The 27,023-nt window shown below is 45.6% G+C and overlaps 1 protein-coding gene across 3 annotated transcripts in view; it reads right to left on the bottom strand.

Annotated features, from left to right (window-relative positions):
• Positions 1–27,023, bottom strand: part of DHX38 (DEAH-box helicase 38) — a 1,001,715-nt gene that overhangs the window by 879,975 nt on the left and 94,717 nt on the right. For all 3 annotated transcript variants that reach the window (XM_069216597.1, XM_069216600.1, XM_069216598.1), the window contains exon 5: positions 16,480–16,645. In XM_069216597.1, coding sequence (XP_069072698.1) covers positions 16,480–16,645 — 166 coding nt within the window. The remainder of the gene's footprint in view (positions 1–16,479; positions 16,646–27,023) is intronic.

Below are 27,023 nucleotides of genomic sequence, written 5' to 3' on the forward strand. Positions count from 1 at the left end.
TGCCTCAGCTAGAATGACAGCCAGAGAAGTTGTGCTGTTGTCTATTGGATAGGAACACAAATGAGCCCCAATAGGAGAACTGTGTGTATAAGAAGAACATAAAGAAGCCCTGGGAGGGGTAGCATGTCTAGATGGAGACGTTGACGGAGAACTAACTTTTGCATCTTTTTAAAAAGAATCATCGAGGAAGGCCTTTGAACCATAAAGACTTAGGAGGAGGAAGGAGAAGCTGCAATGGGAACTGAAGTGGATCTCATCAGAAGGAATCCTTATAACAAGAGGACTTGCTGGCAATGGTGACAGTGCTATAGAAGCAGAATATGATAACCTCTTCATCGAGAATGTCATGCCAATGATCACACTAAACAGACTGACAGTGTTTCAAAGTCAAGTGCTGTAAGGAAATGCCTCCTTGGTATGGTTACCCTCTGATTTTGTGCCTTTGCTGATGCTAAGTTTTGATTTGAAAGTGTGCGGAGGCCTGCTAATCAGGCCCCAGCACCAATGTCCTTTCCCTAACCTGTACTTTTGTTTTCACAATTGGCACACCCTGGCATCCAGGTAAGTCCCTTGAAACTGGTACCAAGGGCCCTGATGCCAAGGAAGGTCTCTAAGGGCTGCAGCATGTCTTATGCCACCCTGGGGACCCCTCACTCAGCACAGACACACTGCTTGCCAGCTTGTGAGTGCTAGTGAGGACAAAACGACTAAGTCGACATGGCACTCCCCTCAGGGTGCCATGCCAACCTCACACTGCCTACAGGTATAGATAAGTCACCCCTCTAGCAGGCCTTACAGCCCTAAGGCAGGGTGCACTATACCATAGGTGAGGGCATAAGTGCATGAGCACTATGCCCCTACAGTGTCTAAGCAAAACCTTAGACATTGTAAGTGCAGGGTAGCCATAAGAGTATATGGTCTGGGAGTCTGTCATGCACGAACTCCACAGCACCATAATGGCTACACTGAAAACTGTGAAGTTTGGTATCAAACTTCTCAGCACAATAAATGCACACTGATGCCAGTGTACATTTCATTGTAACATACACCCCAGAGGGCACCTTAGAGGTGCCCCCTGAAACCTTAACCGACTACCCGTGTAGGCCGACTGGTTTTAACAGCCTACCACACACCAGACATGTTGCTGGCCACATGGGGAGAGTGCCTTTGTCACTCTGTGGCTAGTAACAAAGCCTGTACTGGGTGGAGGTGCCTCTCACCTCCCCCTGCAGGAACTGCAGGGAACTCCAGCTAGTGGAGTTGCCCACCCCCTCCGGCCACGGCCCCACTTTTGGCGGCAAGGCCGGAGGAGATAATGAGAAAAACAAGGAGGAGTCACTGGCCAGTCAGGACAGCCCCTAAGGTGTCCTGAGCTGAGGGGACTAACTTTTAGAAATCCTCCATCTTGCAGATGGAGGATTCCCCCAATAGGATTAGGGATGTGGCCCCCTCCTCTCAGGCAGGAGGCACAAAGAGGGTGTAGCCACCCTCAGGGCTAGTAGCCATTGGCTACTAACCCCCCAGACCTAAACACACCCCTAAATTCAGTATTTAGGGGCTCCCCAGAACCTAGGAACTCAGATTCCTGCAACCTAAGAAGAGGAGGACTGCTGAACTGAAAAACCTGCAGAGAAGACGGAGACACCAACTGCTTTGGCCCCAGCTCTACCGGCCTGTCTCCCCACTTCTAAAGACACTGCTCCAGCGACGCGTTCCCAGGGTCCAGCAACCTCTGAAGCCTCAGAGGACTACCCTGCATCTAGAAGGACCAAGAACTCCCGACGACAGCGGCTCTGTTCACCAAAGACTGCAACTTTGAAACAAAGGAGCAACTTTGAAACAACACACGTTTCCCGCCGGAAGCATGAGACTTTGCACTCTGCACCCGACGCCCCCGGCTTGACTTGTGGAGAACAAACACCACAGGGAGGACTCCCCGGCGACTACGAGACCGTGAGTAGCCAGAGTTGACCCCCCCTGAGCCCCCACAGCGACGCCTGCAGAGGGAATCCTGAGGCTCCCCCTGACCGCGACTGCCTGCTTCAAAGACCCGACGCCTGGTAAAGACACTGCACCCGCAGACCCCAGGACCTGAAGGATCCGACCTCCAGTGCAGGAGCGACCCCCAGGTGGCCCTCTTCCTTGCCCAGGTGGTGGCTACCCCGAGGAGCCCCCCACCTTGCCTGCATCGCTGAAGAGACCCCTTGGTCTCCCATTGATTCCTATTACGAACCCGACGCTTGTTTGCACACTGCACCCGGCCGCCCCCGTGCTGCTGAGGGTGTACTTTCTGTGTGGACTTGTGTCCCTCCCGGTGCCCTACAAAACCCCCCTGGTCTGCCCTCCAAAGACGCGGGTACTTACCTGCTGGCAGACTGGAACCGGGGCACCCCCTTCTCCATTGAAGCCTATGTGTTTTGGGCACCACTCTGACCTCTGCACCTGACCGGCCCTGAGCTGCTGGTGTGGTAAATTTGGGGTTGCTCTGAACCCCCAACGGTGGGCTACCTTGGATCCAAACTTGAACCCCGTAGGTGGTTTACTTACCTGCAAAAACTAACAAACACTTACCTCCCCCAGGAACTGTTGAAAATTGCATTGTTTAGTTTTAAAATAGCTATATGTCATTTATGTGAAAACTGTATATGCTATTTTGCAAATTCAAAGTTCCTAAAGTACCTACCTGAAATACCTTTAATTTGAAGTATTACTTGTAAATCTTGAACCTGTGGTTCTTAAAATAAACTAAGAAAAGATATGTTTCTATACAAAAACCTATTGGCCTGGAATTGTCTCAGTGTGTGTTCCTCATTTATTGCCTGTGTGTGTAAGACAAATGCTTAACACTACCCTCTGATAAGCCTACTGCTCGACCACACTACCACAAAATAGAGCATTAGAATTATCTCTTTTTGCCACTATCTTACCTCTAAGGGGAACCCTTGGACTCTGGGCATACTATTCCTTACTTTAAAATAGTGCATACAGAGCCAACTTCCTACATTGGTGGATCAGCGGTGGGGTACAAGACTTTGCATTTGCTGGACTACTCAGCCAATACCTGATCACACAACAAAATTCCAAAAATTGTCATTAGAAACTGATTTTTAAAATTTGAGCTATTTTTCTAAATTTTTAAAAGTCCTGCTAGGGCCTTGTGTTAGTCCCGGTTAGCATTTCTTTTAGAGTTTAAAAGTTTTGTGAAAGTTTGAATTAAGTTCTAGAGATAGTTTTAGATTCTTAAAAAGTATTCCAACTTTTAGAAACATAATGTCTAATGCAGAAGAGAATGGGATGGAACTCGACATCACCCCTTACCTCCATCTTAGGATGAGAGAGTTAAGGTCTCTCTGCAAATTACAAAATATTAAAGCTGATTTAAACCCTACCAAATTACAGTTCCAGGAGCTGTTGGCAGAGTTTGCCAAAGACAACCCCTCTGAGGATGACCTCCCAGAGGGGGAAGCTAGTGATGTGGAGGAGAATTCCCCCCCCCCCTCCAGTCCTAGTTAGGGAGAACAGGGCTCCTCAAGTCCTGACTCCAACTGTGATAGTCAGAGATGCTGTTTACCTCACAGGAGAGTCCAGCACCTCTGGAATCAATGAGGATAGCCTCAGTGAAGATGACCTACTGTTAGCCAGGATGGTCAAAAGATTGGCTTTAGAGAGACAGCTCCTAGCCATAGAAAAGGAAAGACAAGAGATGGGTTTTGGTCCCATCCATGGTGGCAGCAACATAAATAGGGTCAGAGATTCTCCTGACATGTTGAAAATCCCAAAAGGGATTGTAACTAAATATGAAGATGGTGATGACATCACCAAATGGTTCACAGCTTTTGAGAGGGCTTGTGCAACCAGAAAAGTAAACAGATCTCACTGGGGTGCTATCCTTTGGGAAATGTTCACTGGAAAGTGTAGGGATAGACTCCTCACACTCTCTGGAAAAGATGCAGAATCCTAGGACCTCATGAAGGCTACCCTGATTGAGGGCTTTGGATTCTCAACTGAGGAGTATAGAATTAGGTTCAGGGGGGGCTCAAAAATCCTCGAGCCAGACCTGGGTTGATTTTGTGGACTACTCAGTGAAAACACTGGATGGTTGGATTCAAGGCAGTGGTGTAAAAGATTATGATGGGCTGTACAATTTATTTGTGAAAGAACACCTGTTAAGTAATTGTTCAAATGATAAACTGCATCAGCATCTGGTAGACCTAGGACCAATTTCTCCCCAAGAATTGGGAAAGAAGGCGGACCATTGGGTCAAGACTAGGGTGACCAAGACTTCCTCAGGGGGTGACCAAAAGAAAGGGGTCACAAAGCCTCCCCAGGGGAAGAGTGTTGAGACATCCAAAGGGAAAAATAGTAAAGAGTCTTCTACAGGCCCCCAAAAACCTGCTCAGGAGGGTGGGCCCAGAGCCTCTTCACAATCCAATTTTGGGTACAAGGGTAAAAACTTTGATCTCAAAAAGGCCTGGTGTCGTAGCTGTAATCAGCCTGGACACCAAACTGGAGACAAGGCCTGTCCCAAGAAAGGTTCCACCTCTAACTCTACTCCAGCTAACACTGGAATGGCCAGTCTCCAAGTGGGATCAACAGTGTGCCCAGAGCAATTCAGGTATCACACTGAAGCTACATTAGTCTCTGAGGGTGGGGTGGATTTAGCCACACTGGCTGCCTGGCCCCCTAACATGCAAAAATACAGGCAGCAGCTCTTAATTAATGGGACAAGTGTAGAAGGCCTGAGGGATACCGGTGCCAGTGTCACCATGGTGACAGAGAAACTGGTTTCCCCTGGTCGATACCTGGCTGGACAAACTTATCCAGTCACCAACGCTGACAATCAGATTAAAGTGCATCCCATGGCTATAGTAACTTTAAAGTGGGGAGGGGTCAATGGCCTGAAACAGGTGGTGGTCTCCTCAAGTATCCCTGTAGACTGTTTGCATGGAAATGACCTGGAGTCCTCAGCATGGGCGGAGGTAGAACTAAAAACCCATGCAGCCATGCTGGGTATCCCTGAACTGGTGCGTGTCACGACAAGGGCACAGTGCAAGACTCAGGGTGAAAAAGTGGTGTTGGAGCCTGGAAAAAGGGCCCAACCCTCCAAGGGAAAAGGAGAGAAGACTGGGGAACCCGCTTCAACACAGCAAGAAAAAGAGAACCTCTCTTCCCAGGAAGAAGTTCTGCCCTCTGAGAGAACTGAGCCCCTGGAGTTAGAACCTTATCAGGTCGAGCTCCTAGGCCCAGGGGGACCCTCAAGGGAACAGTTGTGTAAGGGGCAAGAAACCTGTCCCTCTCTTGAAGGCCTTAGGCAGCAAGCTGCTGAAGAGTCCAATGGAAAAATAACAGGAACACATAGAGTCTATTGGAAAGATGGACTCCTTTACACTGAGGCAAGAGATCCCAAACCTGGTGCCACTAGGAGAGTGGTAGTGCCTCAGGAGTTTAGGGAGTTAATTCTGACCTTAGCTCATGATATTCCTCTTGATGGGCATTTGGGACAGACCAAGACGTGGGAGAGATTAGTCAACCACTTCTATTGGCCCAACATGTCCCAGAAGGTCAAGGAGTTTTGCGTCTCCTGTGCCACCTGTCAAGCCAGTGGTAAGACAGGTGGGCACCCAAAGGCCCCCCTCATTCCACTTCCAGTGGTGGGGGTCCCCTTTGAAAGAGTGGGTGTGGACATAGTGGGTCCACTAGAACCTCCCACAGCCTCAGGGAACCTATACATACTAGTAGTAGTGGATCATGCTACTAGATACCATGAAGCAATTCCCCTTAGGTCGACTACTGCCCCTGCAGTAGCCAAGGCACTTCATTGGTATTTTTACCAGAGTGGGTTTTCCTAAGGAGGTGGTGTCTGACAGAGGTAGCAACTTTATGTCAGCATACCTGAAGCACATGTGGAATGAGTGTGGGGTGACTTACAAATTCACCACACCATACCATCCACAAACCAATGGTCTTGTTGAAAGATTTAACAAGACATTGAAAGGCATGATCATGGGGCTCCCTGAAAAACTCAAAAGGAGATGGGATGTCCTCTTGCCATGTCTGCTTTTCGCCTACAGAGAGGTGCCTCAGAAGGGAGTAGGGTTTTCCCCCTTTGAACTTCTGTTTGGCCATCCTGTAAGGGGACCACTAGCTCTTGTGAAAGAAGGCTGGGAGAGACCTCTTCATGAGCCTAAGCAAGATATAGTGGACTATGTACTAGGCCTACGTTCAAGGATGGCAGAGTATATGGAAAAGGCAAGTAAAAACCTTGAGGCCAGCCAACAGCTCCAGAAGTTTTGGTATGACCAAAAGGCTGCTATGGTTGAATTTCAGCCAGGGAAGAAAGTCTGGGTTTTGGAGCCTGTGGCTCCCAGGGCACTTCAGGACAGATGGAGTGGCCCTTACCCAGTGCTAGAGAAGAAGAGTCAGGTCACCTACCTGGTTGACCTAGGCACTAGCAGGACCTCCAAAAGGGTGATCCATGTGAACCACTTCAAGCTCTTCCATGATAGGGCAGATGTGAATCTGTTGATGGGACAGATGAGGACCAGGAAGCTGAGAGTGAACCTCTCCCTGATCTCCTCTCCACAGACCCTAAAGATGGCTCAGTTGATGGAGTGATCTACTCAGACACCCTCTCTGGCCATCAGCAATCTAACTGCAGGAAGGCCCTGCAACAGTTTACTGAGCTCTTTTCCCTAGCCCCTTGGTCAGACACACCTGTGCACCCATGATGTGGGCACAGGAGACAGCATGCCTGTCAAAAACAAAATATTCAGACAGTCTGACCAAGTTAAGGAAAGCATCAAGGTGGAAGTCCACAAGATGCTGGAATTGGGAGTCATTGAGCACTCTGACAGCCCCTGGGCTAGCCCAGTGGTCTTAGTCCCCAAACCTCACACCAAAGATGGAAAGAGAGAGATGAGGTTTTGTGTGAACTACAGAGGACTTAATTCTGTCACCAAGACAGATGCCCATCCCATTCCAAGGGCAGATGAACTGATAGACAAACTAGGTGCTGCCAAATACTTAAGTACCTTTGACTTGACAGCAGGGTACTGGCAAATCATAATGGCACCAGGAGCAAAAGAAAAGACAGCATTCTCCACACCTGATGGGCATTATCAGTTTACTGTTATGCCCTTTGGTTTAAAGAATGCCCCTGCCACCTTCCAAAGGTTGGTGAATCAAGTCCTTGCTGGCTTGGAGTCCTTTAGTGCAGCTTATCTTGACGATATTGCTGTCTTTAGCTCCAGCTGGCAGGATCACCTGGTCCACCTGAAGAAGGTTTTGAAGGCTCTGCAATCAGCAGGCCTCTCTATCAAGGCATCCAAATGCCAGATAGGACAGGGAACTGTGGTTTACTTGGGTCACCTTGTAGGTGTAGGCCAAGTTCAGCCACTCCAGCCTAAGATCCAGACTATTCTGGACTGGGCAGCTCCAAAAACCCAGACTCAAGTCAGGGCATTCCTTGGCTTGACTGGGTACTACAGGAGGTTTGTGAAGGTATATGGATCCATAGTGACAGCCCTCACAGACCTTACCTCCAAGAAAATGCCCAAGAAAGTAAACTGGACTGTAGAATGCCAACAGGCCTTTGACACCCTGAAACAAGCAATGTGCACAGCACCAGTTCTCAAAGCTCCAGATTACTCCAAGCAGTTCATTGTGCAGACTGATGCCTCTGAACATGGGATAGGGGCAGCTTTGTCCCAAACAAATGATGGCCATGACCAGCCTGTTGCTTTCATTAGCAGGAGGTTACTCCCCAGGGAGCAGCGTTGGAGTGCCATTGAGAGGGAGGTCTTTGCTGTGGTTTGGTCCCTGAAGAAGCTGAGACCATACCTCTTTGGTACTCACTTTGTACTTCAAACTGACCACAGACCTCTCAGATGGCTGATGCAAATGAAAGGTGAAAATCCAAAACTGTTGAGGTGGTCCATCTCCCTACAGGGAATGGACTTTGTAGTGGAACACAGACCTGGGACTGCCCATGCCAATGCAGATGGCCTTTCCAGGTTCTTCCACTTAGAAAATGAAGACTCTCTTGGGAAAGGTTGGTCTCATCCTCTTTCGATGGGGGGGGGGGGGGGGTGTTTAAGGAAATGCCTCCTTGGCATGGTTACCCCCTGACTTTTTGCCTTTGCTGATGCTAAGTTTTGATTTGAAAGTGTGCTGAGGCCTGCTAATCAGGCCCCAGCACCAGTGTCCTTTCCCTAACCTGTACTTTTGTTTTCACAATTGGCACATCCTGGCATACAGGTAAGTCCCTTGTAACTGGTACCCCTGGTACCAATGGCCCTGATGCCAGGGAAGGTCTCTAAGGGCTGCAGCATGTCTTATGCCACCCTGGGGACCCCTCACTCACCACAGACACACTGCTTGCCAGCTTGTGTGTGCTAGTGGGGATAAAATGACTAAGTCGACATGGCACTCCCCTCAGGGTGCCATGCCAGCCTCACACTGCCTACAGGTATAGATAAGTCACTCCTCTAGCAGGCCTAACAGCCCTATGGCAGGGTGCACTATACCATAGGTGAGGGCAAAGGCGCATGAGCACTATGCCCCTACGGTGTCTAAGCAAAACCTTAGACATTGTAAGTGCAGGGTAGCCATAAGAGTATATGGTCTGGGAGTCTGTCATGCACGAACCCCACAGCACCATAATGGCTACACTGAAAACTGGGAAGTTTGGTATCAAACTTCTCAGCACAATAAATGCACACTGATGCCAGTGTACATTTTATTGTAACATACACCCCAGAGGGCACCTTAGAGGTGCCCCCTGAAACCTTAACCGACTACCCGTGTAGGCTGACTGGTTTTAACAGCCTGCCACACACCAGACATGTTGCTGGCCACATGGGGAGAGTGCCTTTGTCACTCTGTGGCTAGTAACAAAGCCTGTACTGGGTGGAGGTTCTTCACACCTCCCCCTGCAGGAACTGTAACACCTGACGGTGAGCCTCAAAGGCTCACCCCCTTTGTTACAGCACCCCAGGGCACTCCAGCTAGTGGAGTTGCCCGCCCCCTCCGGCCACGGCCCCACTGTTGGCGGCAAGGCCGGAGGAGATAATGAGAAAAACAAGGAGGAGTCACTGGCCAGTCAGGACAGCCCCTAAGGTGTCCTGAGCTGAGGGGACTCAAAATTTTAGAAATCCTCCATCTTGCAGACGGAGGATTCCCCCAATAGTATTAGGGATGTGCCCCCCTCCCCTCAGGGAGGAGGCACAAAGAGGGTGTAGCCACCCTCAGGGCTAGTAGCCATTGGCTACTAACCCCCCAGACCTAAACACACCCCTAAATTCAGTATTTAGGGGCTCCCCAGAACCTAGGAACTCAGATTCCTGCAACCTAAGAAGAAGAGGACTGCTGAACTGAAAAACCTGCAGAGAAGACTGAGACACCAACTGCTTTGGCCCCAGCTCTACCGGCCTGTCTCTCCACTTCTAAAGACACTGCTCCAGCGACGCATTCCCAGGGTCCAGCAACCTCTGAAGCCTCAGAGGACTACCCTGCATCTAGAAGGACCAAGAACTCCAGAGGACAGCGGCTCTGTTCACCAAAGACTGCAACTTTGCAACAAAGAAGCAACTTTGAAACAAAACACGTTTCCCGCCGGAAGCGTGAGACTTTGCACTCTGCACCAGACGCCCCCGGCTCGACTTGTGGAGAACAAACACCACAGGGAGGACTCCCCGGTGACTACGAGACCGTGAGTAGCCAGAGTTGACCCCCCCTGAGCCCCCAGAGCGACGCCAGCAGAGGGAACCCTGAGGCTCCCCCTGACCGCGACTGCCTGCTTCAAAGACCCGACGCCTGGTAAAGACACTGCACCCGCAGCCCCCAGGACCTGAAGGATCCGACCTCCAGTGCAGGAGCGACCCCCAGGTGGCCCTCTCCCTTGCCCAGTTGGTGGCTACCCTGAGGAGCCCCCCCCCCCCTTGCCTGCATCGCTGAAGAGACCCCTTGGTCTCCCATTGATTCCTGTTACGAACCCGACGCTTGTTTGCACACTGCACCCGGCTGCCCCGTGCTGCTGAGGGTGTACTTTCTGTGTGGACTTGTGTCCCCCCCGGTGCCCTACAAAACCCCCCTGGTCTGCCCTCCGAAGACGCGGGTACTTACCTGCTGGCAGACTGGAACCAGGGCACCCCCTTCTCCATTGAAGCCTATGTGTTTTGGGCACCACTTTGACCTCTGCACCTGACCGTCACGGAGTTGCTGGTGTGGTAACTTTGGGGTTGCTCTGAACCCCCAACAGTGGGCTACCTTGGACCCAAACTTGAACCCCGTAGGTGTTTTACTTACCTGCAAGAACTAACAAACACTTACCTCCCCCAGGAACTGTTGAAAATTGCACTGTGTCTAGTTTTAAAATAACTATATGTCATTTATGTGAAAACTGTATATGATATTTTGCTAATTCAAAGTTCCTAAAGTACCTACATGAAATACCTTTCATTTGAAGTATTACTTGTAAATCTTGAACCTATGGTTCTTAAAATAAACTAAGAAAATATATTTTTCTATACAAAAACCTATTGGCCTGGAATTGTCTAAGTGTGTGTTCCTCATTTATTGCCTGTGTGTGTACAACAAATGCTTAACACTACCCTCTGATAAGCCTACTGCTCGACCACACTACGGCAAAATAGAGCATTAGAATTATCTCTTTTTGCCACTATCTTACCTCTAAGGGGAACCCTTGGACTCTGTGCATACTATTCCTTACTTTGAAATAGTGTATACAGAGCCAACTTCCTACAAGTGCCTTAAAATTACATACCTTCTTGATGTTCAATGTCTTGACAATCTTTTCGTTGTCAAATGATGCTTCAAAAATAGCTCTGACGAAATGGTACTTTAAGGTTGTATGATTTCTTCGACATCAAGATTTTAGGTGTTGAACAGCCTGGGAAAACTTCCAACATCAGTTGGTCTTTCAATCTTCAGTGCTGTCATAGTTTCAGACAAACTGGATTTCAACAGCAAATGTGTTTCAACAGCACCATCCTTCGATGTTGACACATGAAGCCAAACATGTCTCTGGAATGGTAGGATTGACCAAAGGGGTGATGGGGAGAATGGTGATGCTTCCATTTTTCCCCTCAGAGCTCACTCTAAACACTTTGAAGGGGAGGAGCAGTCGCAATGGATGAAGCATCCATGGCCATCTTGTGATTTTTTTTCTTTCTCCGCCATGAGGTTATCCAGCTTTCTCCTGAGTCAGATCCTCTTACTTTTTTTCAAACCTCTGTTTGTTTTTGTAATTTTCTGACCAAATTTGTAGGTTTGTCTTTTTTTTTTAAACAATCAAAGTTTTACGGTTTTTACTATAAGATCAAGTAGAGGGAACTAAACAGCGCAGTTGGTCAAGAACAGTAATAATGTAAGCCAGACAGTATGTCCACCACTTACCTCAGGTCTTCCTGTAATTGTGGGGGCATCCTCTACCAGCATACACCAGTTCAAGTTTAGCGCACCAGTCCATTTCCGATTTGGAAACTTTTACAGTGTGTGAGGTGGCAAATAAACCACAGACATTTTATGAGGGTCGGAAACAGCCTTTTCCCTACCAGAAAAGGGACACTTGAAAAACAGTAAAGGCATTTACAGAAAATTCCGCTTTTAAGATGAAAAATAGAAGATGTAACTCAAGCAGGCACTTCAAAACACTGCATAAGCAAAAAACAGAAGAGTTCTGAGATTAAACCCTCAGACAAAAACAGGGCAAGAAATAATACCCTTAAGTGTTATGAGCCTCACTCAGCTTCAACAGAAAATCAAGCATTTGCAATGCAATGAGTCTCACATTTGCTTGAGTTAGAGCTATTGGCGTTGTAAATTCACAGCTGGACCTTCCTTGCCACATAAATTGATCAACCCTGCCTCATAATCTCCTAATTTGGTCTTTTCCTGCCACACAATTTGAGTGGCTCTGCATATAACTAAAACAGTTCCATTAATTTTCTTCTATCTGCAGCCAAAAATGAAAATGTTGCCATTTAGCACCCTAATTTAAATCTGCCATGCTAATTCCAATAGAATACCACTTTCACCACCCCACCATCATAGTTGCTGGATGGCTAACACAATTCCCAAAACAAGACAGCCAGTGAGGAGTAACAAGAGAAATAAACTAGAAGGGTCACCCAAATATCAAGAGCGTTCAAACAGCCATAAAGATGTTAGGATGGCCTGGATTATGGTCATAACTGCAACAAGGAGACATTAACAAAACATATACAATTATCATATAAGTCCAATAAAAAAAACGTTAACAGAAATAAATGTCTGGCATTAGACTGTAATGCTCAGAACAACCCCTAGAGGACACTACAATGAAAATAGCATTCGTAAGAAACAGTCATGTTACCATATAGTTAGCCCCTAGAAGGAATAACTACATGAACAGAAAATGGCTGACAGTATTGCAGAGTAACCATATATGTAGCCCCTAGAGGACATGGGGCCTCATTACAAGTTTGGCGGAGGGGATTACTCCATCCCAAAAGTGACGGATATCCTGTCCACGTTTTACAAGTTCCCTAGGATATAATGGCACTTGTAATACGGCGGACGGATATCTGTCACTTTTGGGACGGAGTAATACCCTCGGCTAAACTCATAATGAGGCCCATATTGTATTACACATTTTCAGGTCTAGCAGGCCTACTGCAAAGATATTACAAACAAGACCCTTAAAACACAAACTACTCTCAGCTGTAAAATAAAAGTTCCAGCCATGAGAAAAGTTAAAAAGACACTGAATGGAGAGAGGGGTTATTATTCTGGGGTCCCCACTAACCTAGTGTGGGGACCCAGATATGATCTAGACAGAAACAACATGTTGTGGTGAATGTTTTGAAGGTGGCCCCATTGTCCTAGGACTGCCAGAGGCTGAATTATGAACAAAAATGTTTTATATAAGAACGCCCTGCAAGGCCTTAAGTGCTGCAAATATTGTAGTATGTTAACTAATGTTCAGAACAGCCCCTTGAGAAGACCACAATAAAAATATTTGTAAGAAACATGGTCATGTAACCATATAATTAACCCCTAGAGGATATACCACGTGAAAATAAAATGGCACAAAGCAATGTAGTGCAACCATAAGTTTAGCCCCTAAAGGGCATAGTGCCTTACAAATTTTCAGGCACAGCAGGCCTACTGCTATACTAAGGCCCTTAGAACACAAATTATTCCAAGCTGTAAAACAAAAGTTACAGTCATAGGAGAGCTTAAAAGGGACTGAATGGTGGGAGGGGTTATTATTTTAGGTTTCCCACTAACCTAGGATGGGGGACACAGCGATGACCTAAACAGAAAGAGCGCACCGTGCTGAACGTTTTGATGGGGGTCCTATTGTCCTAGTACCACCACAAGCGGAGTTATTTGCAAAAATGTTTTTAAAAAAGAATACTTGCAAAGCATTATGGGGTGACTTTTGCTGAGGGCAGTGAAAACATGTTGTGGATTTCTGTGTTTTTTAGTAAAGCATTTATCAATTATAAGTGTTTTGGGGAAAGCTATGAAGCGTGAAGGGTGTAGGAAGCTGGCTCTGTATATACTATACCAAAATGAGGTATAGTGTGCAGAGTCCTGAGGTTCTCCAGAGGCTTAACAGAGGCTAAAGTAGAAAATACAAATGCTCTCTTGTGGTAGTTTGGTCGAGCAGTCAGGCTTATCAGTGGGTAGTGCAAAGCATTTGTTGTACACAAACACGGTCAAGAAATGAGGCCCACACTCAATGATTAACTCTAGGCCAATTGTTTTACATAGTAATCATATATTTTGTTAATTCATTTCTAGAATCAGAAGGTCTTTTTATGCATGTAAGTACAGTTGTCAATAGTTATTAAGCATATGAATCAAATGTACTTTGCAGATAAAGTAGTTTGCAAGTAACTAACACTTTCTATTTCAAAAGTTGAGACTTATTGCAATTTTCTTCGGGGTTAGGATGTCCACAGGTCAAAGTTTAGGCTGACGCCAAAAGTGCACCAACAAAAACACAGGGCCTGCTGGGTGCAGAGGTCAAAGCTGGCATTGGGGTTACAATGAAATCCTCTATGAGGACTGGGTGTGCTCAGTAAGTACCTGCGGTTCCAGGACACAGGCCTGGGGAGGATGGGGGGGGGGTTTAGGTCAGTATCAGGGGGTGGCAGGGGTGGGGGTGTTGCGGCGCAGGTTCACACCACACACACCCACAGAGGCACATGTCAGCCAGGTTCAGGATGCAAACACAGAGCTGGGCACCTAGTGCTTTTCAATAGGGTGACCGCGGGGTCCCAAAAGATGCTGCAGGCTGGGTCCAGGGGGTCGGTTCCGGGAAAACAAAGGCTGGACAGGTAGAGGAGGCGCCCGCTGGACGTTGCTGGACTGTCGATCAGATTCCCCAAGACCAGGGGACTGCGGTGCAGAGGTCTCCTTGGGCACCGGATATCTTCGTCGGATCCAGTCGCAGTCAGAGGGGTCCACTGGATTCAGGCTGCAGGCGTAGTCATTGTTTTGGGCAGGAGGGGTCAACCCAGGATGACCTCAAGGTTGGAATCACCTGGGGACTTTCTCTGGACCGGTGGGCCATCTGGACTCGAGCCGTGGGCGTCAGGTGCAGACTGAGCAGGGCTTGCGCATTTGCGGCAGTTCTGGAGTCCTTTTGGAGGGTTTCTTCTGGTCAGGGCCACTGTTCTCTGGAGTTTGTGGTCCTCTGGTGGGCAGGCAGTCTTCTGGGGGATTGTAGAGGTTGCTGGTCCTGCAGGATGTGTCGCCTTCTTGGAGCGGGGGGACTTCGAAGCAGCAGAAAGGCCGGTAAGGCTGGGGTCAAGTCAGTTGTCGCCAGGAATCTAGTGAGTAAGGTTCAGAGGTGCCCCGAAATACTAGATTTAGGGGCGATACAGGGGTCAGAGGGCAGTAGCCAACGGCTACTGTCCCTAAAGATGGCTACAACCTTCCTGTGCCCACTCCTTTGGAGAGGGGGGTACATTCCTAACCCTATTAGCCCCTTTCCTCCAAACTAAGATGGAGCAAATTGTGGAAACATTGGTACAGTTTAGGGAAAGCACACTAGTGCTGGGGTCTGGCTAACAGGAACCCAGGACACACTCAGTCAAGTTACTGGTCTGCCTTACAATAAGGGGTTGGGAAAATGTAGGTGACATCTCTAAGACGCCCTTTGGGTGCATTTTGCAATAAATACAACACTGGCATCATTGTGGGTTTATTGTGCTGAGAAGTTTGATACCAAACTTTCCAGTCTTCAGTGAAGCCATCATGGAGCTGTGGAGTTTGTAATTACAAACTCCCAGCCCATGTACTTAATATAGCCATACTGCACTTACAATGTCTAAGAAGGGACTTAGGCACAGTAGGGGCATATTGCTCATGCAGCTAATGCCCTCACCTGTGGGTTAGTGCACCCTGCCTTAGGGCTGTAGGACTGCTAGAAGGGTGACTTACCTATGCCACAGGCAGTGGTTTGTGGGAATGGTACCCTGGAAGGAGTGCCAAGTCGACTTTGCCTTTTTCTCCCCACCAACACAGACAACCTGCAATGGCAGTGTGAGGGAGTTTGGCGAGGGGTCCCTTGGGGTGGCACAATACATGCTACAGTCCAATTGTGGAAACAATGGTACAGTTTAAGGAAAGAACACTAGTGCTGGGGCCTGGTTAGCAGGATCCCAGCACACACAAGCCAGAAACAAATGGCTGATTAGGGAACAGTGTGAACAATGTGACCAGCGCTCCAATTCCACCGATGGAGTCTGTGCTGTGAGGGCCATGGCTGCCATGGAGCACAAAGCAGAGAGACAAATTAAAAAAAATAGTTTACCCACGCTGAAGTATATTGGCAATCGTGCAAATATCCATGTAACGGGGTCAGTCTGCACAGTGGTAACAAAACCGCCCCAAAGCGAGACAAACGTTACCAATGACTTCAAAGGGATTTTTGAAAGGTAAGCCCATGAACGAGAGAAAGGGATGAGTGTGAGGTGGATATGGTTAAAAACCCACAATACTTACAACAGGTCAAAGCGCTTGTGTGCTCGACCTAAAAATAACTGAGGCTGAGAAGCAACTTCCAATACAAAGATTATTTTCTTTTGCATGTTAATGTAGACCACAAGTTTGGTTTCATGCTGTCTTACAGGTTACTGGGTTCAAAAGAAAGAATTTAGAAAAAAAAGTTAGCCAGTTAAAGCAAATTCTGCTATGCTTGATTTTTAGAAATGAGAATTTAATGCTCTATCGCTAAGCTGATATTTGGATAAAGTGTTCCAGGATGGTCAGACACACACAGGAACATTTTTATGTTGACACTCTTCAGTGAGTATCTTACCATACAGAAATAAGGAGTGATTGACTTCTGGGGAAAGAGCAACTTGAATGGCTCTGGTAAGAATGATGGCTGGCTGCAGACTCCCCAGGGAAAAGATCACATTACAAAGACAGAGTCAGCAATTTGGTGGTCATCATACCTACCTTTCTCTATCCCTCCGTTCACTGTCACGCATAGAAGACCCTCTATGGTTGCGATCCGAGTCTCGATTAGGAGGAGTGGGCGAAGGAGACTCCCACTGGGAGCGTCTAGAGCTTCCATAGCCACTGTCCTCCTCTTCCCAGCTAGAACGTGATGGAGTTGGTGCATCTGAAAGACGAAAATTCCAAACCCTAAAAATTACACGTCATGGTTTCATAATAATCAGACAAGCCAAAGACACAAGAGTATATTTTCTTTGTTGGATACATATTTAACACAACATATAGAATATGCACAAAAAAACTGGATTTTTTTGTAATGATTAAAGAACACAAAGTGAGAAAACGAAACATTCAATCCACGAAGGGAAGGTCTGTCCTTTGTAATAACACTTGTACTTGGGAAGGGTTAATTTTGAACATTGTCTCTGTTCCTTGTGTTATCAAGGGGAGTACTATATTGAATACAATTTGTACATCTGCCCAAACTTGGAGTTCTATCACATGTTTTTCTCATAAATATTGGCCAATAAGATGAAAAGAACTAAACAAATTCTGACTTTTGTGTTTACTCCACCAACTGTGAGTGACCACTACAGAGCTATAACATGTTTAAACATTGTGTGTATTTGATGTAAGTTGAATTTAATGTGTAACAATGCCATTTCTTATTGTCTGAATTTATTACATTTCGACAACCTTCTGGAGAGGTAGTTATCAACACGGGAAAAAAAAAAAATCACATTTGAACAAACAAGACAGCGTGTAGCTTTTCCTTTGTATTAAGTCAAATCAGCAACATCCAGATTTGCAGCTCTCTAACATGCATTTTGCAAGGAAGAGAACAGCAACTGCGTTTGGGATCCGACAGACATGGTTTACAACAGTCATATTCCTTTCACCCAAGCCTTTTCCCGTCCCAAAGAACCATCCCCCAATGACACTTAAACTCCTTTGGCATTCACTATATAGTCACCTCAAAAAATCCTGACCTAATCAAGACACAATGAATACTAAATCCTGCTTCCAAGCCTCAGAACCTTCTACATACTGTCCCCTGCCACTGCAATAATATTCTACATCTCAACAGCACCGACACCCCTCACACATTCAAGCCCTTGCTATCACAGTCAGTGGATGGCAACTAAGGAAGTAAAAAAATCAGTAGTGTATTGGATCCATCAGTTTTTCTTGTCAATTACACAAAATTTCCTGTCACCTATGTATATAAGGGCTACAAGACCCCAGTCCAAATAAATGCCTTTTCATAAAGATGTTATTCTAACACTCTAAAACTGCAGTCCTACTTCCTGGCTGCATCACCACCTGAACCAAGATATCAGAATCAAACCAAGGAGTGTAGTCCTCATCAAGCAATATGAATACTTTATGCATAGCCATTGCCCAGAAACCATGCTAAACACAGGCTGCAGGCATAATTTGTCCACCAAAACAAACTGAATGTTCTTGCTCATCTGCATCTTTGCCAGTCTCAAAAGAAGGACTCATAAGATAAATGTAGCTGATCACCCCACAATGCACTCAGTCGAAACGTCATGCATTAGCAAAGGATATTAACATGTGGGTAGATATTTCAGTTTCCCAGAGGAATTAACCATTCTTGAGCTCCCTTAGTACAAAGATGATTTCAAATCCAATCAGGAGCTACTCAATGGTAGTCAAAGGCTAGGCATTTTTAACGTCTAGTCTAAGAACTCTACAGAGACCCCATCTCTACAGCAAGAGGTTTGCTTAGACCATACACTTGCTTAGCACTGCCCAAGAACCACCATGATCTGGAATGCTCCAGGACTGCTTTCAGCTAACCTTCATGCTAGCAGACAGCAAAGAGGTCGCTCTACAATAACTTTATAGGGTCAAACTCAAACCTGCTTCACAGGCTATACAGAAAGGAGCAACAGGTTGTCAAAAATATTCAAAGTTTAAGAGGGTGTGGCAGGCATCGATATTCTCCTACCTACTGAGGTACAGGAAGCTAAGAGACAGGCATTCAAGAAAACTATCTAAACAGACAAAAGTAGAACATATGTTCCCTTCACTAGAACCAGAATCCTGTTGCAGCAAACATTTCAAAAGAGCTATTCTAATTGTTTTAAGATTTTACCAGCCCTCAACTAAGCATGATGAGACTATCCAACACTTGATCAAATTGTTTTAATCTAGGTTTCCTCAACAAGGTGTTGCAAGCCTAGATCCTTAGACTATTTATTGACACGGAAACAGATTTCCTAACTACCACTCCCAATATTCTTTAAACAATCTGAATACACTGCAGCCACTATATCCACCACCAAGAACATGACTGGCACTCTAGACCCAAGACTGGTCAGGCTCTTGAAAACCTTAACCTCCACTTAGTACCCATTCACTATCCTAACCAAAAGATTTAGCACAGAAGGCTATGTTGCTCCTGCACCCAAACAAGCATGTAACACTAACTTCTCAAGACCGGCTTAGACATTAATATGCCTGCTACTAGAAGCCTGTTTCAAACCTACTCTTCTTAACTAAAGTCACCAGAAGCCTGGGCCACCAACAACCATACCAAAGTGAAACACCATACATCCAGATTTCACCCCAAGACAGCACCGATATTCTCTTATTTATATGCTGAAAGAGAGGGCCAGAGATGAAGACACAGAGATTCTTTTTATTACAGACTGGGGGGATTTCTGACTTAATTAAATTTTAGAAAGCTTCTTTCAATCCAGTGCACAATGGTTGATATAATGAACCTGACCCCAAAAGCAGAGGATGCCCAAGACATGTTGCTTGGCGTCTAGTATAATATGCTTTCGTGTTTATTTTGTCCACTGGACAAGCAGGACCAGCTTGCAACACAAACCCTTTAGCTGCCAGTTTACAGTACCACATTATGAATCTGTAAAAGAGCACTGTCTGTAACTAAAGGATGAACTGTATACATATGTATAAGCTGTTCACATCTTTAAATGTGGTTCATTCTTGCAAAGATTTATTATAAGGGTGCGCTCACTAAAGAAATGCTGTTAGCTTGACTTGCATTGCTGGCATCGGTTTCAGTAGAAAGATGTGTTCACGCATTTGTAAGTTTAACAAATTGAGGCTACTTGTAGTACTTCCAGTATGGTCCCCAATTAGATCCAAATAGGTGCAGGTGCTTGCTGGATAGCTACCTTTCAAAACAAAAATTGTACACAAAAAAAACATAAGCCTGGCAAAATGTTTTGCTGAACTACTGTGCAACTGAAGGTACCATTTCTAAAGCATCATTTAGTAAAACATGTTTGATGTATGCCATTATTTCCCATAAAGATTAAAAATAGAAAATCAGAGAAAAACCAATATCAGCAACATTATGGGAAGCATGCAAATAAAGAAGCATAGGTTTGAGATAGATTGCCAGCCATTTTAGATTTAGCAAAGTGTGTTGTTTTAACACGGTTTGTGAAAAACTTTACTGTTGGAGCTCTTAGCTCTCACCAACATTTTTTTAAAAATGGCTAAAAGCTCAAATGATTTAGTCTTAACATGCACACATTGCTATGGCACTGAAGGGAACTAATTTATGTGAACAGATGTGGTCCTTGTGAAAGAGCAGAATGCCATCACTCACAGTGAGGACAACCAATTGCTGCAGCAGGATGATGCATTGCCCCGAGTTGTAGTAAGCAGAATCAAAACGTGGAAGATACAACAAACCCATGGATGGAGAGAGCTGGCTAAAAGCCCCTATAATAAATATATAAGAATTTTCAGAATTCGGCCTGAAACAAGAGAAAACGTTTGCGATTGCATTTTCACATGCTTTAATACGCACACTTTCTTTGAAACCAAAATTTTACATATTCAGTCTGACTTTCCTCAGTCTCCTGTGTTGCATGCCCTTCCGGCTGTCCTGAACCCCACTGCGGACTCTGATATTACAATGCTCACTAATTTTCAGCCATTATTGCCTGATAGGATCACAGAACTCTTAATGGGGATCAAGTCAGGCTCTCGGTCTGACCACTATCCGCAATTTATCCTTCAGATGGTCACTGAACTAGTTGTGCCGGCACTTGTGCCGGTTTTTCAGGAAGTATTATCCTCTGAAGTTTTCCCCCCATCTTGGAGGGAAGCAACCGTTATCCCTTGGAAAAAGAAACTAGACCAAGCTGCACTCGAGATGAGCAATTTGCGAACCATCTCCTTACTTCCTACGCTAGCAAACATTTTTGAGAAACACATTAACCATGAGCTTTCTGCTTTTCTTCATCATGCTGGTAGCCTAGATCAGTCGCAACATGGATTCCGGAAGGCCCATAGCACCAAATCTGCGCTTCTGACGACCTCTGACTCTATTCGTAGGTTGTTGGATGAGGGACAAGGTGCTGTTCTGGTCCTGCTGGACCTCTCTGCGGCATTTGATACCATCTCCTCGCAGATTATGGTTTCTCGACTCTACCAAGCAGGGATAAGAGACTCCGCTCTTAAGATTCTGGAGTCCTTTCTAGGCAACAGACCGATTACTGTGAGCTGGGCGGACTTTAAGGCACCTGCCTTTTGTCTGCCATGTGGGGTTCCACAGGGTTCAGCTCAGTCCTACTCTGTTTAATGTTTATGTTGCCCCTTTGGCCAAACTGATCCGTTCATACGGCTTTACTCCCACCTCCTATGCCGATGACACCCAACTGATCATCCCGGTGTCCAGGAACAACTGGGAGGAAGTGGCCGATCAGTTCTGTAACTGTATGCGTGACATCAATCGCTGGATGGGCCAGAATTGGCTAAAGTTCAATACTAACAAAACAGAAATTGTATTGTATGGTTTCAGCAATGAGGTGTGGAACTCCCGATGGTAGTCTTCGGAGTGTGGGAAGCTTCCCTCCCGTGTATTGCCACCAAAAACTTGGGAGTTATCTTTGATAATTGTTTATGCTTTAGGCCTCAAGTTAATGCCATGGTTAAATCCAGTTACTGGATCTTAAAAACACTGAGGAAAATACTGCCATACCAGCAGCAAGAGGAGAAAGTTGCAGTTATTTTGGCTTTGGTTATGTCCAGATTGGACTACTGCAACTCTTTGCTGCTGGACCTGGATAAAATGTCATTGAGTAAACTTCAATTGATTCAAAACAATGAGGCCCGATTGATTTTGGATCTTCCTCGCTCTACTTCAGCCAGTTATAGTCTTAAACATCTTCATTGGCTTCCGGTCGGGAAGCAGATTATTTTCAAAACTCTATGCTTAGCGTTTAAGGCCGTACATGGAGGTGGAGAGGATTATCTTGCAGCTAGACTATGCTGGTACTGCCCCAGGCGTGAACTTAGATCTAAAAATGCCTATTTGATCCATGTCTGTCGGACGCGCAGAGTAAGACGGGGAGACAAAGCTTTCACTGTGGCGGCGGCTAAGCACTGGAACTTGCTACCTTGGGATATTAGGAAGGAGGAGAACTTCCTAACTTTCAGGAGGCTGGTGAAAACTTGGCAGTTTCTGCGTTAATTGGTCTGGCTCCGCTGCTGGCTCTCTCATTGGATTCTCACTGTACCCTCCTCTAGCGCTTCGATGATAAGGCGGAATGCGCTTTAGAAATACCTATATACATACACACTTAAGTTGGCTAATGAAAAATTCTGCTTAGCATTAGCAACTTCGCTTCCATAAAATCCTTTTTTCCTCACTGTGGAAAAACATTTTGCTTCTACCCTTGTCCGGAGCAAATTTTAAACATTTCACAGTGTGGTAATTAATTAGAATAGAGTTGATGAAACCCTGTAAATAATTAAGTTTACAGGCATGCAAAGACTCAAAGGACAGTCCAACCCTGGATCCACCACTGCTTCCAGTCCCAGCATGTAAATTTGCCGCAAGGAGGCAAATTCAGGGCATTCCTAAAATCCAAACCATGATATAATGAGTCTTGAGGAAATCTGAGAGGTTTTTATCAGAGTTCTGAAATGAGATTGTTGTCAAAATTTGTCAACTCACTGCATAGCACCAACAATACAAGTGGATTTCTTTTTACAGGACAAGTAGTTTCGTGAAGCATTCCACCCATGGACAGGTAGATATTTTATCAAATTCCACATCCCTGGACCAGCCTTATCACATAGGTTAAAATTCAGATGGGTTTCATCAACATAGAGTTATGCCGTGATCCTTAGTTGTTGCAAAGTTTTCACTAAGGGGAGCAGATGGTGATTCAAAAGAAGAGGAGCCAAAGCAGGGAGCTGATGGTGCCCCATAAGAGGTTGAATGTTTAAAGGAAGAGATAAAGTTGTCCAGATGGACCGTTTGGGATGTCCCTCTGAGACAGGAGGCAATCAAATTCAGTTGTTTGTCATGGATTATTATTGACTTTACTCTGGAGATCAGTGTGAGGTAATCCATTGTACTAAATGCTGCTGATAGATCTAGGAGTATAACTACTTTGGATCCATCAACATCGGCTATGAAGGCATCCACGGCCAAGGTGATGACTAGCTGGGTGGAGAAACCTTGCCTAAAACCTGCTTGGGATGAAGCTAATACATTGTTACCCTGGATGAAAGTAAATGTTTTTTCCATTAGTTTGGAAAGGTAAGAAAGAATTGGCCTATAATTTGCCAGTTGTTTGTGGTCCAGGATTGGCTGACTTTAGGAAGGGATGGAAAGTGGCCACCTTAAGAACAGGGGTATAAAACCCTCTTTGAAATGAGTTGATTGTTGTGGCGGCTGGGGGCAAAAGTGTTATTTGTTTCAAAATATATTTTATTGTTTTTTTGTTTCTGTGGAGTTAAACAACCCATAACGGTGCCAACATGCACCCCATAACACTGCAAACCTAGAGGGAATATTCCACCACAACTGTACAATAAAATACAAACTTTGAGGTACCCCACCTCACAATAATATATTTGTTAGTATATTCTCTGACTCCACTGTAGTATGTGTCCCAAGGGTATTTTCATCAATGGTGGGTGCACATCTTCTTCCCGTAATGTCCCCAATGATATGCTACCCCATATCGTGTGGAACTTACAGGAGCAACCCCTTCTTTTATACGCGATTCTCTCTGCAGCAATGCACATGTCCATCCCTTGTCTCTACTCCCACAGAGTTGGTAGCTCAGGGTCCCCCATAATCTAGCCACATTTCTTTGGGCCACAACCAGTCCAAATCCACATAATATAAGCGTCGCCTATGGGCCATCAATATCATTAGGTGCCCCCCAAAAAATGTATTGCAGGTCTGGGGGATTGTGACCCCCCAGTTTCCTACTGAGTTTCCCCTATGATCTCGGCCCAGTAGGTTTATGTGGGTGAACAACTCCACAGCATGTGACGGAAGGTGCCACTTTCCCCCCTGTATTGGACACATGCTGGAGAGGCCGCCCTTCCCATGCCGAATAGCCTGCGACTGTCAAACGAAACCCTGGCAGGATATTAAACTGTAAAGCATCAATCTGGACTTAAATGCTACTTCTCTTGGATGCATCAGCGCATATTCCCAATCTACATCCTTCCTTTTCCCCACCTCTCTTTCCCACCTTTCTCGCAACCTCCCCAGTGTGGCCAGCATGTTATTGTGGAGTATCTTGTATATAAACAAAATCGCCCCTTTACCCAGGACTCCCATAAGCAGGTGGCCCTCTAAAAGTGCATACCCTTCGTCCAGTCCTTCCGCCTGCCAGGTGTAACTTAGCTGGCCATATTTCCTGAATTGGTTAGTGTTTAGTTCGTAGTCCTTCTCTCTGCTGTCTAACCTATTGCCCCACTTTTGAGCTTCCAATAGTGACCCAGGCCCAAATGGCCCACAATTTCCCAATTTTGCCAAACCCCCCCATACCCATAGGGGTGTTCCTTTAGTAATGTTACACCTCCAGCCAATACAAGTAGTGGCCTTGAGCCATGCTGTCAGCGCCAACTGGGTGGCCGGGATTAGCTTGTGAACACCTTTCCCACCTCAGAGGTACTGTATGTGTGTATGGACCTGCAATTTCTCCCATACCAGCCTAAGGGTCGAATGATCCTGTGGGGGCAAAAACCCAGTCATTAATATTTATCAGGTGGGCCACCAAGTAGTATGCATCCACGTATGGGAGGGCTATCTCTCTATTTATAATCAAGGGAGGTCAGCAAAACTCTTACCTAATAAATGATTTAAGGGAGCTAGCTGGTATATGCAGTGAAGAGCCTGCCTTTAGGCTTCCACAAGTACAGTAAAATGTTTTCAAGTCTGCTTTCACCCTTTCTCACTGTTTTTTTTCTCAATTTTTCTCTTCCTCCTCCTTCCCCCTTATGATTTTCTCTCTTTTTTTTCTAGATCAGAACCTGTTGAGGAAAAATAAAGTGTGACATCATATAAGGGGGTATCACTAAAGGCCGTTTACACATAGGTTCTGTGCACTCGTAGCCAGGATTAAAGAAAGCTGTGGGAAATCTCTCCAGATGATGGTATGAAATCGAAAAGCCAGTGAAAAGTCTGGAGCAGACATAGAACCCAATTACTACCTTGGTGGAGGGAATTACTCAGTCCCAAATGTGACTGATATCCCGTCCGCTGTGTTACAAGTTCCATAGGATATAATGGAACTTGTAATACAGCGGGCGGGATATCTGTCACATTTGGGACGAAGTAATTCCCTCCGCCAAGGTCGTAATTATAATCTTTAAATAAATGCAATTTACCGGACCTGAACAGACTGGGTATTGTGTGCTGGTCATAGGTGAATACCGTTCTTTCCTCATAAGACTTTATCTTTACTTGTATATGTATATTATAGAAGGCATTTAAGCTAAATACAGTACGACAACCATCACAAGTACCCTTTTCCTACCCAGGTAAAACAGGGAAATATGTGTGATGCTATCACCTACAAAGGAAGCAAAATGCACCTAATTAAAAGCCTGCAAAAACTTTGAATGCACTACATCTGCATCATATTAATAAGGGATGCAAAGGGGTGAGCTATCAACAGTATCTGCACAATGAGGCTGAAAGCACCTAATGAACGAGTTACTTACCTTCGGTAACGACTTTTCTGGTGGATACATTAGCTACCTGTGGATTCCTCACCTCATGAATACTCCCATGGCGCCAGCATTCGACGGAAATCTTCTTACTAGTCTCTGCACGTCGACGAGGACGTCACAGTCTCGCACGCGACGCCGTCTGACGTCATACAGGCAATAAGAGGTCCTCGACGACGTGCGGACGTCAGTACCAATCATTTTTTACGTGCATGAGAACAACCAGGCAATGCAATGAAAGAACAAAGCAACATCCATTATATTGTAAAAATACACCACATTGTATGAATAACTGTAAATCTTTTTATGTACATATATATATATATATATATAAAACTCTCTCTTAAAATATATACACACACCAAGTATATACATAAAGATATATACACATATACCTATATATATATATATAAATATATTATATATATACATCTATTGCACCCTCAAAGATCAAGAGGAGCGCACTCAAGGATTACTTGGCAAGACCATAAAGGCAACGGGGAGGCGGGTGGGACCGTGAGGAATCCACAGGTAGCTAATGTATCCACCAGAAAAGTCATTACCGAAGGTAAGTAACTCGTTCTTCTGATGGATACAACTACCTGTGGATTCCTCACCTCATGAATAGAGTCCCAAAGCAGTACCACGCCCGGCGGTGGGTGCCTAAATGGTCAAACCAAGAAATCCTGCAGCACTGACCGTGCAAAATGGCCGTCCCTTCTAACCTCAGAATCTAAACAGTAATGTTTTGCAAAAGTGTGAAGGGACGACCAAGTTGCGGCCTTGCAGATGTCGACCACAGGAACACCTCTGGCTAAGGCCGAAGTGGCCGACTTAGCTCTGGTGGAATGAGCTCTAATGCCCTCAGGAGGATCCTTCTTTGCCAAAGAGTAACAAATTTTAATGCAAAGAACAACCCACCTGGATAGTGTTCTCTTGTGGACTGCCTTTCCTCTCCTCTTGCCCACGTATCCAATAAACAGCTGATCCTCCAGCCTGAAATCCTTTGTTCTATCGATAAAGAAGCTCAACGCTCTCTTTGGGTCCAAACGGTGCAGTCTTTCTTCCTCTTTGGAAGGATGAGGCGGAGGATAGAACGTGGACAAAGTAATTGCCTGAGCCAAATGGAAGGGTGAAACAACCTTCGGGAGGAAAGCAGCCTTGGTCCTCAACACCACCTTATCCCCATAAAAAGTTGTATAAGGGGGTTTTACTGATAAGGCCTGCAACTCACTCACTCTCCTTGCTGATGTTATAGCTATCAGGAAGACTGTTTTTAAAACCAAATACCTCAAGGGGCAAGAATGCATAGGTTCAAAAGGGGACCCCATAAGGAAAGTCAGGACTAAGGACAAATCCCATTGCGGCATAACGAATGGCTTTGGAGGATATTGATTTAGAAGACCTTTCAAGAATCTGATAACAATAGGGGATTTAAATAAAGATGGTTGGTCTGGAAGACATATGAAGGCTGACAAGGCCGATAAATAACCTTTAATGGTAGCCACTGCACAACCTTTCTGCGCCAGAGATAGAGCAAAAGACAAAAC

This window comes from Pleurodeles waltl, chromosome 12 (assembly GCF_031143425.1).
Source record: "Pleurodeles waltl isolate 20211129_DDA chromosome 12, aPleWal1.hap1.20221129, whole genome shotgun sequence".
Taxonomy (NCBI): domain Eukaryota; kingdom Metazoa; phylum Chordata; class Amphibia; order Caudata; family Salamandridae; genus Pleurodeles; species Pleurodeles waltl.